The 16,067-nt window shown below is 35.2% G+C and overlaps 1 protein-coding gene across 4 annotated transcripts in view; it reads right to left on the bottom strand.

Moving 5' to 3' along the window:
• The window catches only part of CTNNA3 (catenin alpha 3), a 1,846,283-nt gene that overhangs the window by 354,236 nt on the left and 1,475,980 nt on the right, over positions 1-16,067 (bottom strand). For all 4 annotated transcript variants that reach the window (XM_077946706.1, XM_077946707.1, XM_028827066.2 and 1 more), the window contains one exon: positions 6,732-6,883. In XM_077946706.1, the coding sequence (XP_077802832.1) occupies positions 6,732-6,883 (152 nt within the window). The remainder of the gene's footprint in view (positions 1-6,731; positions 6,884-16,067) is intronic.

The raw sequence follows: 16,067 nt of genomic DNA, 5'->3' as shown, positions 1-16,067 counted from the left end.
GGAGAAGGGTGGTTTCTGGCAATTAAACAACTTTATCTGAAAAGCATCAGGGCATGAATATAAAATTTGGAAATTAAAATAAAAAAACAACAGTTTGATCTAGAAAAGAAAAGGTGAGAAAAAGAGTACCTGGGTGAATGGCAAGCCATCAGGGTGAAAAGAAGAGTAGAGGACAGTGAAGAGTACAGCCTGGGACCCTAGACTGTGAATAGAAAGGGTTAGCAGAAGTCATTCTAGGGGGTGTGTAACTCCAGGAACCTCGAAAGAAAGACAATTCTAATATTTAAATATTTGGGATGATTGGATGTATAAAGGAAAACTGATAAAAAGGTGAGTGGATTCTTGGAATAGCCAGGTAGGATATTTGTAAAGGCTAAACAAAAATCTCTAAGGCAAGGTTTAGTAAACTTTTCCTGTAAAGGGTCAGGTAGGAAATATTTTAAGCTTTGTGAGCCATTATAGTCTCCTCATAACTACTCAACCTTGCCATTGTAGCACAAAGAGTCCTAGATATAAACCAATGGCTGAGACACGTTTCAGTATGATTTTATGGACACTAAAATTAGAATTATATACCATTTTCATAAGTCAAAATATCATATTCTACTTTTTAATTTTTTCAACCATTTAAAAATATGAAAACCATCCTTAGGATGCAGGTCATACAAAACATATGGTGGATCAAATGTGGCCCAAAGGCCAAAATTTGCCAACTCTTGATCTAAAATAGTAAGCAATGATTCACAAATATGAGAAATAAAAAATGAAAGAAAACCCCCATACATTAGAAATATTTGGCAAACAGTTATAAAGTAGAAAGGTATTATTAATTTTATAATATTTGAGATATCAGCATTTCAATAGTCCATGTAAGTTTTTCTAATTAGCCCTAATTTGTAGTTTGGTATGACTTTATCTATTTAAAATTAGCATTTTCTGAGGTGTTGGCTATGGAGTTGATTATTTTTTAATGAACTTTATTAATATCTAATTTACATACAACTTTAAATGCAGTTTGATGAGTTTTGGTAAACGTATACTCCCATGTAACCACCTCAAATGATCAGTTTTCATAAAAGAGTCTGCTGAGAATTTGAGACAGTGATAAATCAATCTGTAAGTCAATCTGGGGATAACTGACATCTTAATATTGAGTTTCCAACTTCAGGAATATGATCAATCCCTTAAGATATTTAGGTGTTTTTAGTTTTTTAAATATTGTATCATAATTTTCAGAGTATAGATATTATATTTACATTGTTAAAATTATTACCATTTATATTATAATTTTGGATGCTGTGATATATTCTACTTTAAAAATAATATTTTCCAATTGTTACTTGCTACTACATTGAAATACATATTTTGAATTTCATTGTATCATTGTATTTCTCTATTGTCCATGTCTTATTTAATTTGCATTTTTTTTCCTTCTTTTTGGAGATGGAGTCTTGCTCTGTCACTGAAGCTGGAGCACAGTGGCGTGATCTCAGCTCACTGCAACCTCTGCCTCCCAGGTTCAAGCAATTTTCCTGCCTCAACCTCCTGAGTTACTAGGACTACAGGTGCGCACCACCATGCCTGGGTAATTTTTTGTATTTTATTAGATATGAGGTTTCACCATGTTGGCCGGGTTGTTCTCAAACTCCTGAGCTCAGGCAATCCACCCACCTTGGCTTCCCTAACAGGCGTGAGCCACTGCACTTGGCCCTAATTTGCATTTGAAGCAAGGACAGTCTCATTTTTTTCATCATCTCAGGAAACACTGTTTAGTCCTTTACTTTTACATATAGTGATACTTAAAAGTAGAAATTCAGTAGTATTCTTCCATTTTCCTCTGCAGGGAAGAAACTAATGACATCATGTAAAGTAAAAATATAAACAGTAACATGTAGAACTGAGACTTGAACTCAAGTCTTCTGATTTTACACAATATTGTTTCATTATTTGCCTATTTCCAAACTTAATTCCAGAGAATTGTAATTGGATGAGATAACATTCTACATTGGTTAGTGACTAACTGAAATTGTAAAAGTCTTTCCCTTTAGTAGTTTGAGTATGAAACTTCAAACAGACAGAAGCTCAGCCTGGAAGACACATAAAGAAAAGATGTCTATAAGGCCACGAAGAAAAAAATAAGTTATGGAAGAAAATGAAATAAATTTACAGAAGTTGTGACACTGCAAGTAATCTCAATTGAGAAAGTTATATTTTGTTCCAGTAAAAGCCATAAATCTATTCATTCCTGTAGGTGCAATAGAATCAGAACCAAAGATTGTCTGGTTATATAAGCTGATATTATATTTTGTACTGTGTCCCAATTCTAGAAGCCATGTAAATGATTCATGTAAAAACAGTTAATGTAAACTGGGCCATGTACATTTATCTTATTTTTCTTTGTTTCCTCAAAAATTAACCTTCATCAAGTCAGATATGCAAAATATGTTTCTATTCCCTGATACAGTTAGAAAACTAACACAGAAAATGCAAACTTGAGTTATGGACCTGAAAATCTACACACTTGGCTTTGGAAAGTATCACTATATCTTTGAAGTGCTTTTGATAAGGCACATATGAAAATCCACAAACAAAACATATGAAATCGACATTCTGAATACCCATTATAGGAATAATTTTGCCTGAATCTTGTTTCTTTTTGTGAGGATACTTCACTGCGGGCCACTTGCACTACCCTCTCTCTCAATTCAATCATGTACTCTTTTAAAATGTCCTCCATTTGTGGTTAAATGTCTTTTACCAAAAAAAGATGAACATTGAAAGTTCAGTTCTCATTCATGTTTTAAGGGGTCTATAAAAATTATGTGCAGAATTATAATACTACCTTAAACTAATATAGGTTCAAAAGCATAATTTGCATTAAACAGTCTATGATTTAGATACCTGATGTTAATAAGCATAAGTATCCTCTTATATAAACATTGCTTTATAAATGAAGAGATTTCTTTTTTCTTTTTTTTTTTTTTGAGATTTCTTGATTTAGGGTTTTGCCCTTTATGTTGTTCTACAAGCATGCTTATGCAGTTGATGTTCATCAAGATATACAAAAATATTAGTAGTTTGAGTAGGTCTAGTAAGTACTAACTCTATGTGGTAATAATAGTAGTAGTAGCTATCTTCTTGTTATAGCCTACTATTTATTAAGCATTTCATTTCTATTAACTCATGTCGGCATAATTATCTTTAGAAGTAGGTTTAATACCATGTCTATCTTACAAAGGAGGAAATTGATGCTAAGTAAGATTTGTTTGTTGCTTTAGTTTTAACCATTATATTATGAACGTTTAATAGTTGTACAATTTACACATATATATTAAATACCAAACAGATCAAAATATGTAATACTGCTTATTCTATGAGTTTGCTAGGTATGATAGTTTATAACCTCACTTGTCTACACACTGAATCCAATGGAAATAGCAATAGTAAATGTCACAGTATTTATCTTAGAGTTTTAAACAACTGTTAGTGTAAGTATTGATCAAAACAAATAGTAAAGACATAATCATATTTTTATAAAACCCTATAAAATTCCAAGTTCTGATCTTGAGTTAGTATTTTATTGTTTCAAAGGCACTGAAGAGTATTCATAAAAATTCAGACATAAAATGGGATTATAATACACTCACAAATATCCTCAATACCATGGCTTATCCCTCCCTGAGCTTGTTTAATTATACATTTATTGCTTTAATGTTGACACTTTTTAGATACCTTGAAGAAAGGATCAAATACTTTGCAGTTCTAAGGCCAGAATATTGGCCAGCATTAAATTCGACCTAGTTAAAAGAAGATTATACCGGATCAAGTTTATTCTCTTCTGTGAAAAAGGCATAGTCTTTAAGGAAAAAAAAGGGATATATTTTCATTTACTTGCACCTAAGTGAGAATTTATTTTTATCCTATAACCCAGTTAGCTGTTAAGTTCATAAGTTTATGGATCATTTTCCAAGGAATCCCTGTAGAAGTTGTATAGAGGTTCCCCTAGAGGCTGCTTAGGGAATTGGGGGTTTAGAGATAGAGATCATGAGCCTCTGGGTGCTCCTCCCTGGTTTCAAGTACAGCAGCTCTGATTTTATTTGCTTTATTTTTTGACCATAAAGTGTACTTAAAGAAATAATGTATCTGCCTTAAAACTCAGAAAACACTCTTTCAAACCATATACTTAGAGACATGTTCTCAGTTGCATGGAACATCAGATTCTAAAGGCTCTTAAAGCTAATGCTCTTAACTGAATCTCTCTAGCAGGGATTACCATCAGATAAAGGGCCAATATAATTTAACGATTTTATTAGTTATTTAGTTGAAGAAACTAAGACTCTACAGTTCATGTTTCTAATTGATGTTAACTTGATATGTTCAAGAACCAAACCAGAAAACAATCTGATAAATCATATGAAGAATCATACACAGTTTAACAGGATTAGGACTTAAGAACAAGAACAGAACAAATCAAAGAATGCATACATAGGCAAAAAGATTAAAAAAAGGAAAAGGAAGTCAACCTCTATTCAATAAATATAATGTTTAAAAGGAAAAAAATGTAGGCTAATAGCAGTTGGCTATATTTACTTGACACTGGATGGACACTAATTAGAATGTATTTTTGATAGTCTCATTTGAGAAGTTTGTTGAAAATTAAATAAGGACTAGTGAAGGAAACAAAATACTAAATTATTCCTATGAGAAAAAGTTAACAGAAATGGAAGTATTTATCTTGAAAAAGAGATGACTATGGGAGAAAATTACTGCTCTCAAAGGCTATTAATAATTACAATAAATTGTTCTCCTACCCTACAGAGTACCACTATATATGAGGAATATGTAAAAAAAAAATGGCAAGATAATTTGATTTGCTTTAAGTAAGCTATCTTGATAATGAGGAAATTTTAAAATACTGGACCATCTAACTGGGAGAAGCTGTAAGATTTTTTTTCCATCCCTATATAACTTCAGTAAGAAAAAAAAATGCATTCCCTCCCCTGGTTCTGCTATGCTATCTCACTGGTTTATATTGTCAAATATCCACTCAGGGATAGCGAAAATGGAGAGGTTTCACACCGGCAAGACTATATCCTGAAGTTCATGTGCCTTCTTTACACTTTTAATGTCTCTTTACTGGATTCACCTAGCTCCCAGCTTTGGGTTATTACTAGTCCACTAATCCACAGAGGTAAGGCATACAAATTTTACAGCAAGAAAATTAATAAAGGTTCTTGCTGCTCAGACATAGTCATTGGTACAGGGCCAAATTTTCTAATCACTTAGAAACACTTGTAGGCTGCTCACAAGTATTTATCCTGAGGTTTCTCTTTGATATGCTAATTGGTTTACTTTCAGGTTTTCCCAAGTCTCAATGTACTAGATTCTCTGTCTTGACACTTTTAGACTTTCTCTTACAAGCTCTTCCACAGCATACTTCTGCCCTGCCAGACTCCCTAATATTTGTTGGCCCTTTTCTTTACAAAGTCCACAAATGACTTATGAACTCTTCAGTACAGCCTGTGATGTTCACGCCTATCAGATATTAATACTATTGATGCTCCACTCATATATTCTCAGCACTTCTATTTCCATCTTACAATCTTACTAACAGTTAAGTCCAGAGGCTTAAAAATTGAATTCTATTCATACTTAAAAATTATATTCACCAGTCCCACTGAATCTTCCTACAGCAAACACCTGATACCCTGCCTGAGAATTCTTTGGCCACAAAAGTTTGATTGGTCCTGAACATGAGGCTCAGGTGACACCTCTGAGGGTAGCTTTTCACCCAGGATGAATAGGTGGCTAAATCTTCAGTTCGTTCACGTCAGGTAAGAGAATTCTGGAGTACTACCCAGAGCTCACCAGCAGGATCAAGCCCCAGGGCCCAGTTGCCTGCAGTGACTCACAGTTTCATCTTCTTGGTTTTCTTCCCCTCTTTGCCTCACTTTGTCTCATTTTCTCCTAAATAGATTACTGATAACACAAATCCTTACTTCAGAGTCTGTCTTCAGGTGAATCCACTTAAGGTATCTCCATATCTTTACATAGGCATTTTCCAAAGAATGTGCATTTTTTGGTAACATTTAAAAGAACACTTTACATTAATACTTGAGGGAAAACAATCCCAGTTTCTGTACATACAGTGTGCCCGCAACAAATGGTGCTCTCATGCCTGGAAAGGTGGAATATGTGTCCCCAAACAGACAACTCCCAGACTGGGACCATTGAAGTGTTTGTTGTTGCTGGCAACTCCAAGTGAGATTTCTTGCAGAACACTCTGTGATTTTATGATCTCGGATGAGAGGGTTTGGCCATAAAATACCTTGTTTTAACACATTTTACTATCAATTCCACTACAGAGATAAGAAAGATTCTTTCCTTTTTGTTCAAGAAAAATAAAAAGCAAATTACTTTATGTATTTTTCTTTGCCTTCTGATCATGCTAAGAGACACCTCAACAAATCCTGCACCCAACAAATCCTATCTTTTCCGCACACGCAGCAGTAAAATGCACTCATTTGCGTAAGTTATAACCACATACATAAGTAAAAGTGTTGTTTGTGACAGTAGATCTGACTTTGGGGATACATATGAACTTCTAAAGTTTTAATAGATTTCAGCATTGACACTACAGCATAGAAATAAAGCATTTCTTGCAGTCATCCCAGGCATTCCAGATGGTGAAGAGCATTGCAATAATTCAATGGAAGGAAAAGCAAACTTACCCGAATCATCATGACTGAACATCTGATATCATGAATTGTATCATAGATCTTCTTTGAGATGTCCACAAATTGATTATCATCCAACACATTCAATGAGTTTTTGCTTAAAGCTTCCAAGGCAACATTCACTTGTGTTACAAATTCAGGAATTACTGTTAAAATAAAGAATAAAGAGAAGATTGTCCTCTTTGTATTTTTGGATTTCTACAGTACTTTCCAGGAAATATAGAATTTGGTTTTAAACAAATATTTGATTAATAGATCTTTATTTGTATTTTTTAAATATAGAGACACACAAATTTTAGCAGGATTATCTTGAATCTCTGAAAAGTAAAAGGAATCAAAGACAATTAAAGGCTTTTTTTTTTTTTTTTTTTTTTTTTTTTTTTTGTAAACTCCAGGCTTCTGGAGAGAAAGGCATTTTTATAGAAATGTTTTAAAAGATTATCTTTCTCCTTTATGTCATTTTTGTTTTTATAAAACCTTGGGACCATACAATCATTTCTCATCCTATTCAATATAAACCACAAAAAATTACAGAAAGGAATTGGTGCGTAAAACAGTTAGAATTGTAAACACAAAGATATTTAAAGAAAGAAAGCAATTGAGTTGCTAAACAGAAGAAAATTTAGTTAAAAGCAGTAATTATATCTTATAGAAATAATAAAAATATTGTAAACTTCCTTTTAGTAAGATGTTTTCTCTATAATAAAAAAATTAGTGAAAAGGAATTGACATTCTCATATGCAAACTATCTTTAAAATAACGAAACACTGACTGACTATAGGGATGCTTCTATCAGTAAGCCAATCCATGGATTACCTTTTTAATTAAGGCTTCAAAATAGTTTCAAATAAAAACATTTCTTCAATTTTACTTTTAAAGTTAATGATATTAACAGTTATTATCTCTTCACCAGGCTCAAGGTACTTTTCTAAGTGTTCAATGTGATTTAAATCTTAACCCCAGAATTAACCAAGTATTAATAGTTTAACAATGAGGACACAGAGAAATCAAGACTCTTCCGCAGATTCATTCTGTTAATGTGTAACAAAAGAGATGTGAACTCAGAGTCCCAAAATGCAGACTCTACATTCAAACTAATCTGCCATATCATAGTGAGGAAGCCTCCAGCCCATATGAAGATGTTGGATAAAAAGATTAATTTTTAGAGGAAATAATTCTAAACCTGGAAGATAGAAATATTTTGACTGGTATAAAAATATCAATAAATGTTATTTTTCTACATTTAAGTCATATCTGCATGTATGGCATACTATCTCTGGCAATTCTACCTGCTATGTTATTGATATGAGGAAATTTTGATGATATACATGGGCACTCATTTTATATGGTCCTTTCTTTCCTCTGACTGCTAAAATGTATCACCTATATCCTACTTCTGAGCCACCATACCTGCTGACATTATCCACTGTGCTCCTATTCTCTGTCCATTCTCTAGGCACACTGTCCAATAAAAGGTGGCTACTAGCTGCATATAGCTATTAAAAATTAAATTCATTAGCCTTAAATTTTAAATTCAATTCCTTAGTCATAGTCATCCCATTTCAACTGCTTGACACATACATGTGACTAATGATTACCATTTTGAAGAGTGGAGATATGGTTATCATAAGGGTAACTTTTGAGATAACAGAAACTTATTTTTTTATTAGACTTTAAGTTCTAGGGTACATGTGCACAATGTGCAGGTTTGTTACATATGTATACACGTGCCATGTTGGTGTGCTGCACCCATTAACTCGTCATTTACATTAGGTACCTCTCCTAATGCTATCCCTCCCCCTTCTCCCCACCTCATGGCAGGCCCCGGTGTGTGATGTTCCCCTTCCTGTGCCCAAGTGTTCTCATTGTTCAGTTCCCACCTATGAGTGAGAACATGCGGTGTTTGGTTTTTTGTCCTTGTGATAGTCTGCTGAGAATGATGGTTTCCAGCTTCATCCATGTCCCTACAAAGGACATTAACTCATCCTTTTTTATGGCTGCATAGTATTCCATGGTGTATATGTGCTACATTTTCTTAATCCAGTCTATAATCTATGGACATTTGGGTTGGTTCCAAGTCTTTGTTATTGTGAATAGTGCCACAATAAACATACATGTGTATGTGTCTTTATAGCAGCATGATTTATAATCCTTTGGGTATATACCCAGTAATGGGATGGCTGGGTATTTCTAGTTCTAGATCCTTGGGGAATTGCCACACTGTCTTCCACAATGGTTCAACTAGTTAACAGTCCCACCAACAGTGTAAAAGTGTTCCTACTTCTCCACATCCTCTCCAGCGCCTGTTTTTTCCTGACTTTTTAATGATCACCATTCTAACTGGTGTGTGATGGTATCTCACTGTTGTTTAGATTTGCATTTCTCTGATGGTCAGTGATGATGAGCATTTTTTTCATGTGTCTCTTGGCTGCATAAATGTCTTCTTTTGAGAAGTATCTGTTCATATCCTTTGCCCACTTTTTGATGGGGTTGTTTTTTTCTTGTAAATTTGTTTGAGTTCTTTGTAGATTCTGGATAGTAGCCCTTTGTCAGATGAGTAGAATGCAAAAATTTTCTCCCATTCTGTAGGTTGTTTGTTCACTCTGATGGTAGTTTCTTTTGCTGTTTAATTTTAATTAGATCCCATTTGTCAATTTTGGCTTTTATTGCCATTGCTTTTGGTGTTTTAGACATGAAGTCCTTGTCCATGACTATGTCCTGAATGGTATTGCCTAGGTTTTCTTCTAGGGTTTTTATGGGTTTAGGTCTAACATTTAAGTCTTTAATCCATCTTGAATTAATTTTTGTATAGGTGTAAGGAAGGGATCCAGTTTCAGATTTCTACATATGGCTAGCCAATTTTCCCAGCACCATTTATTAAATAGGGAATCCTTTCCCCATTTCTTGTTTTTGTTAGGTTTTTTCAAAGATCTAATGGTTGTAGATGTGTGGTATTATTTCTGAGGGCTCTGTTCTGTTCCATTGGTCTATATCTCTGTTTTGGTACCAGTACCATGCTGTTTTGGTTACTGTAGTCTTTTAGTATAGTTTGAAGTCAGGTAGCATGATGCCTCCAGCTTTGGTCTTTTTGCTTAGGATTGTCTTGGAATGAGGGCTCTTTTTTGGTTCCACATGAATGTTAAAGTAGTTTTTTCTGATTCTGTGAAGAAAGTCATTGGTAGCTTGATGGGGATGGCATTGAATCTATAAATTACCTTGGGCAGTATGATCATTTTCACGATATTGATTCTTCCTATCCATGAGCATGGAATGTTCTTCCATTTGTTTGTGTCTTCTTTTATTTCATTGAGCAGTGCTTTGTAGCTGTCCTTGAAGAGGTCCTTCGTATCCCTTGTAAGTTGGATTCCTAAGTATTTTATTCTCTTTGAAGCAACTGTGAATGGGAGTTCACTCATGATTTGGCTCTCTGTCTGCTATTGGTGTATAAGAATGCTTGTGATTTTTGCACACTGATTTTGTATCCTGAGACTTTGCTGAAGTTGCTTATCAGCTTAAGGAGATTTTGGGCTGAGACGATGGGGTTTTCTAAATATACAATCATGTCATCTGCAAACAGGGACAATTTGACTTCTTCTTTTCCTAACGGAATACCCTTTATTTCTTTCTCTTGCCTGATTGCCCTAGCCAGAACTTCCAGCACTATGTTGAATAGGAGTGGTGAGAGACGGCATCCCTGTCTTGTGCCAGTTTTCAAAGGGAATGCTTCCAGTTTTTGCCCCTTCAGTATGATATTGGATGTGGGTTTGTCATAAATAGCTCTTATTATTTTGATATATATCCCATCAATACCTAATTTATTGAGAGTTTTTAGCATGAAGGGCTGTAGAATTTTGTCAAAGGACTTTTCTGCATCTATTGAGATAATCATGTGGTTTTTGTCTTTGATTCTGTTTATATGCTGGATTACATTTATTGATTTGTGTATGTTGAACCAGTCTTGCATCCCACGGATGACGCCCACTTGATCGTGGTGGATAAGCTTTTTGATGTGCTGCTGGATTCAGTTTTCCAGTATTTTACTGAGGATTTTTGCATCAATGTTCATCAGGGATATTGGTCTAAAATTCTCTTTTTTTGTTGTGTCTCTGCCAGGCTTTGGTATCAAGATGATGCTGGCCTCATAAAATGAATTAGGGAGGATTCCTTCTTTTTCTATTGATCAGAATAGTTTCAGAAGGAATGGTACCAGATTATTCTTGTACCTCTGGTAGAATTCGGCAGTGAATCCATTTGGTCCTGGACGTTTTTTGTTGGTATTATTTATTAATACCTTTAATTAATTATTAATTAATTATTAATTATTGCCTAAATTTCAGAGCCTGTTATTGCTCTATTCAGGGATTCAACTTCTTTTGGGAGGGTGTATATGTCCAGGAATTTATCCATTTCTTCCAGATTTTCTAATTTATTTGCGTAGAGGTGTTTTTGGTATTCTCTGATGGCAGTTTGTATTTCTGTGGGATTGGTGGTGATATCCCCTTTAACATTTTTTATTGAATCTTTTTGATTCTTCTCTCTTTTCTTCTTTATTAGCCTTGCTAGTGGTCTATCAATTTTGTTGATGTTTTCAAAAAACCAGCTCCTGGATTTATTGATTTTTTTGAAGGGTTTTTTGTGTCTCTATCTCCTTCAGTTCTGCTCTGATCTTAGTTATTTCTTGCCTTCTGCTAGCTTTTGAATGTGTTTGCTCTTGCTTCTCTAGTTCTTTTAATTGTGATGTTAGGGTGTCAATGTTAGATACTTCCTGCTTTCTCTTGTGGGCATTTAGTGCTATAAATTTCCCTCTACACACTGCTTTAAATGGGTCTCAGAGATTCTGGTATGTTGTATCGTTGTTCTCATTGGTTTCAAAGAACATCTTTATTTCTGCCGTCATTTCATTATGTACCCAGCAATCATTCAGGAGCAGGTTGTTCGGTTTCCATGTAGTTGAGCGGTTTTGAGTGAGTTTCTTAATCCTGAATTCTAGTTTGATTGCACTGTGGTCTGAGAGACAGTTTGTTATAATTTCTGTTCTTTTCCATTTGCCAAGGAGTGCTTTACTTCCAACTATGTGGTCAGTTTTGGAATAAGTGTGATGTGGTGCTGAGAAGAATGTACAATCTGTTGTACTGGGGTGAAGAGTTCTCTAGATGCTTATTAGGTCCACTTGGTGCAGAGCTGAGTTCAATTCCTGGATATCCTTGTTAACTTTCTGTCTTGTTGATCTGTCTAATGTTGACAGTAGGGTGTTAAATTCTCCCATTATTATTGCATGGGAGTCTAAGTCTCTTTATAGGTCTCTAAGGACTTGCTGTATGAATCTGGGTGCTTCTGTATTGGGTGCATATATATTTAGGATAGTTAGCTCTTCTTGTTGAATTGATTATTTTACCATTATCTAATGGCCTTCTTTGTCTCTTTTGATCTTTGTTGGTTTAAAGTCTGTTTTATTAGAGACTAGGATTGCAACCCCTGCCTTTTTTTGTTTTCCATTTGCTTGGTAGATCTTCCTCCATCCCTTTATTTTGAGCCTATGTGTGTCTCTGCACATGAGATGGGTCTCCTGAATACAGCAGTCTTATGGTTCTTAACTCTTTATCCAATGTGCCAGTCTGTGTCTTTTAATTGGAGCATTTAGCCCATTTACATTTAAGGTTAATATTGCTATGTGTGAATTTCATCCTGTCATTATGATGTTAGCTGGTTATTTTGCTCATTAGTTGATGCAGTTTCTTCCTAGCATTGGTGGTCTTTACAATTTGGCATGTTTTTGCAGTGGCTGGTAACATTTGTTCCTTTCCAGGTTTAGTGCTTCCTTCAGGAACTCTTGTAGGGCAGGCCTGGTGGTGACAAAATCTCCCAGCATTTACTTGTCTGTAAAGGATTTTATTTCTCCTTCACTTATGAAGCTTAGTTTGGCTGGATATGAAATTCTCAGTTGAAAATTCTTTTATTTAAGAATGTTGAATATTGGCCCCCACTCTCTTCTGGCTTGTAGAGTTTCTGCCAAGAGATCCTCTGTTAGTCTGATGGGCTTCCCTTTGTGGGTAACCTGACCTTTCTCTCTGTCTGCCCTTAACGTTTTTTCCTTCATTTCAACTTTGGTGAATCTGACAATTATGTGTCTTGGAGTTGCTCTTCTCGAGGAGTATCTTTGTGGCGTTCTCTGTATTTCCTGAATTTGAATGTTGTCGTGTCTTGCTAGGTTGGGGAAGTTCTCCTGGATAATATCCAGCAGTGTTTTCCAACTTGGTTCGATTCTCCCCGTTACTTTCAGGTACACCAATCAGACATAGATTTGATCTTTTCACATACTCCCATATTTCTTGGAGGCTTTGTTCATTTCTTTTTACTCTTTTTTTCTCTAAACTTCTCTTCTTGCTTCATTTCACTCATTTGATCTTCAATCACTGATACCCTCTCTTCCAGTTGATAGAATCAGCCACTGAAGCTTGCGCATTCATCACATAGTTCTCGTGCCATGGTTTTCAGCTCCATCAGGTCATTTAAGGACTTCTCTACACTGATTATTCTAGTTAGCCATTTGTCTAACCTTTTTTCAAGGTGTTTAGCTTCTTTGTGATGGGTTCGAACTTCTTCCTTTAGCTGGGAGAAGTTTTATTGTCTGAAGTCTTCTTCTCTCAGCTCATCAAAGTCATTCTCCATCCAGCTTTGTTCCATTGCTAGCGAGGAGCTGCGTTCCTTTGAAGTGGGAGAGGTGCTCTGATTTTTTAGAGTTTTCAGCTTTTCTGCTCTGTTTTTTCCCCATCTTTGTGATTTGGTCTTTGGTCTTTGGTGATGGTGACATACAGATGGGGTTTTGGTGTGGATGTCCCTTTTGTTTGTTAGTTTTCCTTCTAACATTCAGGACCCTCAGCTGCAGGTCTGCTGGAGTTTGCTGCAGGTCCACTCCAGACCATGTTTGCCTGGGTATCAGCAGTGCAGGCTGCAGAACAGTGAATATTGCTGAACAGCAAATGTTGCTGCCTGATCATTCCTCTGGAAGCTTCATCTCAGAGGGGTACCCGGCCGTGTGAGGTGTCAGTCTGCCCCTACTGGGGGGTGCCTCCCAGTTAGGCTACTTGGGGGTCAGGGACCCACTTGAGGAGGCAGTTGTGATAACAGAAACTTCTATTAGGTCATACCACTTTACAATGAGAATCCCTCAAATCATGTTCTCCCTTTCAGTGGATGGGATAACAAAGCAAGAGGGAGAGCAAACTCATACCCCTTTGCCTAGGAGAAACAATCTCAAACCACAATTCTCTTTTATATGGGTGTGACTCTCAAAGTATATCTCTAATCTAGACCTTTTTCGTTAATTTCAGAACTGTATATCCAACTGACAATGGCAAAATCCTACCTGAATCTTTTATAACACCTCAAACATGTTCTATCTAAATCTAAACACATTTTTTTCTACCCAGGAAACCTAATTTTCCTTTGCTATATTCTATGTTGGTGCTAGGTCATTCATGAAAAAAACCCAGGTGTTTTATTTGACCTCCTATACTTCTTTATTCCTTACATCCAAATACCTACTAAATGCCATCTGCTCTACCATGTAAATATATCCCAAATCCATTGACAATTTTTAACCTCACTGTCTCTAGTCATCATCATCTACTATTTCAGTCTACAGCATAGTTCTTCCGATGCTTAAATTCTGCTCATCCTCATGTTCATTATAAGTATAATCTTATGGATGGAACCTGCTCTTAGCATTAAGTATTATAGTATCTCTCAAATGATGGACACTCAGTAAGTTGTTTTATGAACACATCATGTTAACACAGTGTTTACAAGTTTTCAATTGTTCCTTGAAGCTTTTCGTTCTTTCTATCCTAAATGCATAGCCTGACATGCAGCAAATAAATGATTTAATGAATTGAGTGATTAAATGAATTAATTAATTCATATGTAAAATCAAGCAAAGAGTAGGTACAACGAAACATGTCCAGCTTGCACTTAAATGTGATTTCAGTTTTGTTAACAACTGAAAAGCTCCAAAAATATATTTATGCAGGCTTATAAATACATTCAAATCTGTTTAACGAGTTAATCATTACTTTTTAGTGTTAAAAGAAGAGGGAATGTCTAAGAACATGTGTCCAATTATTTAACATTTCCTTCAGGTTCTGGAGTAGACAGCAAACCACCCATCAAAACTACAGCTCTAAAGAACAGGACAAAATGGCTTCCAGCCTCTGTGATATGCTCTATTCACTCGAAAGACACAGTTAAGAAAAAGGAGACGTGTCCTCAAACCTGTAGGGACCTGTCGGCTACATAATTTTATTCATAGTCATCCGCACTAAAAAATGTTTTTTCTCATATACCAAACAAGTGTGCAATACAGTAATAATTTAATTCTGTCTATTAATAGTTCCAATCTGCTATTATTGATACAGTTCCCACCATCTTCCTATGTAGATTTTGGCAAAAAAATAAAAAGTTAAAGTCTGTTTTTCACTGCCCTGTGTAGTAGTTGTGAGAAGATTTAAGGAATCTTACGAAAAATACAACACAGCCTTTTCATTAGCACAAAATGATTTCATTTTAACTCCTCTAAGGGCCTTTTACTAATAAATTAATATTAGCTCCAATTAAAATAAAATCTTTCAGAAGCAAATGTTTAATTTCTGAAGTACAGATGGAAACTACTACTTTCTCACTCTAACAGCATAAATGAACTACTCAAAGTTGATATGTAATTCATTTCTCATTTCATTAGCTTAAGCATCAGCTGTGGGTGTACTTTACTTACACTATGGACATATGGTTGCTTAGCTTGATCTAGGAGTACATTTTTTTAACACTTTCAAGAAAATACAAAATGAGTATAATTAAATAGCCAGTTTATGATTATTTAGAAAGAATAACAAATTGATAAACCTGTCTTTACTCCATAATCTACCTAGGTTTTCAGAAAATGAGGTTTAGACATTAATATACAATCATGCTATACAATCATTGATCAAAGAGAAGGATACTTTAAACGAATCCATTCTAATCAGTTTAAATGCCAGGTAGGATAAGCTGTTCTGAACTTTGGAGTGTAGATTTATCAAACAAAGGCGGCCTTTTGGTCAATACTCGGGTGACTTCAAAGTATCTTGTCTATTTTACACAGCCAAATTCTGAACCAGTTCTGAACTCTTTTGCAGTCTGTACTTTCTCTGTCTACTTTATTCAGAATAGACAGAATAATAGCTACTATTCTCACTCATCTTGGCACTATGCTAAGCATTTTAGATGCATGTCTCATAATCCTCACAGAAGCCCTGTAAGGCAGGAACTATTACTATCCTGATTTACCGATGAGGA

Source organism: Macaca mulatta, chromosome 9 (genome assembly GCF_049350105.2).
Source record: "Macaca mulatta isolate MMU2019108-1 chromosome 9, T2T-MMU8v2.0, whole genome shotgun sequence".
NCBI classification, from domain to species: domain Eukaryota; kingdom Metazoa; phylum Chordata; class Mammalia; order Primates; family Cercopithecidae; genus Macaca; species Macaca mulatta.
Note: the sequence above shows the minus strand (reverse complement) of the source record. Positions and strands in the feature narration are given on the sequence as shown.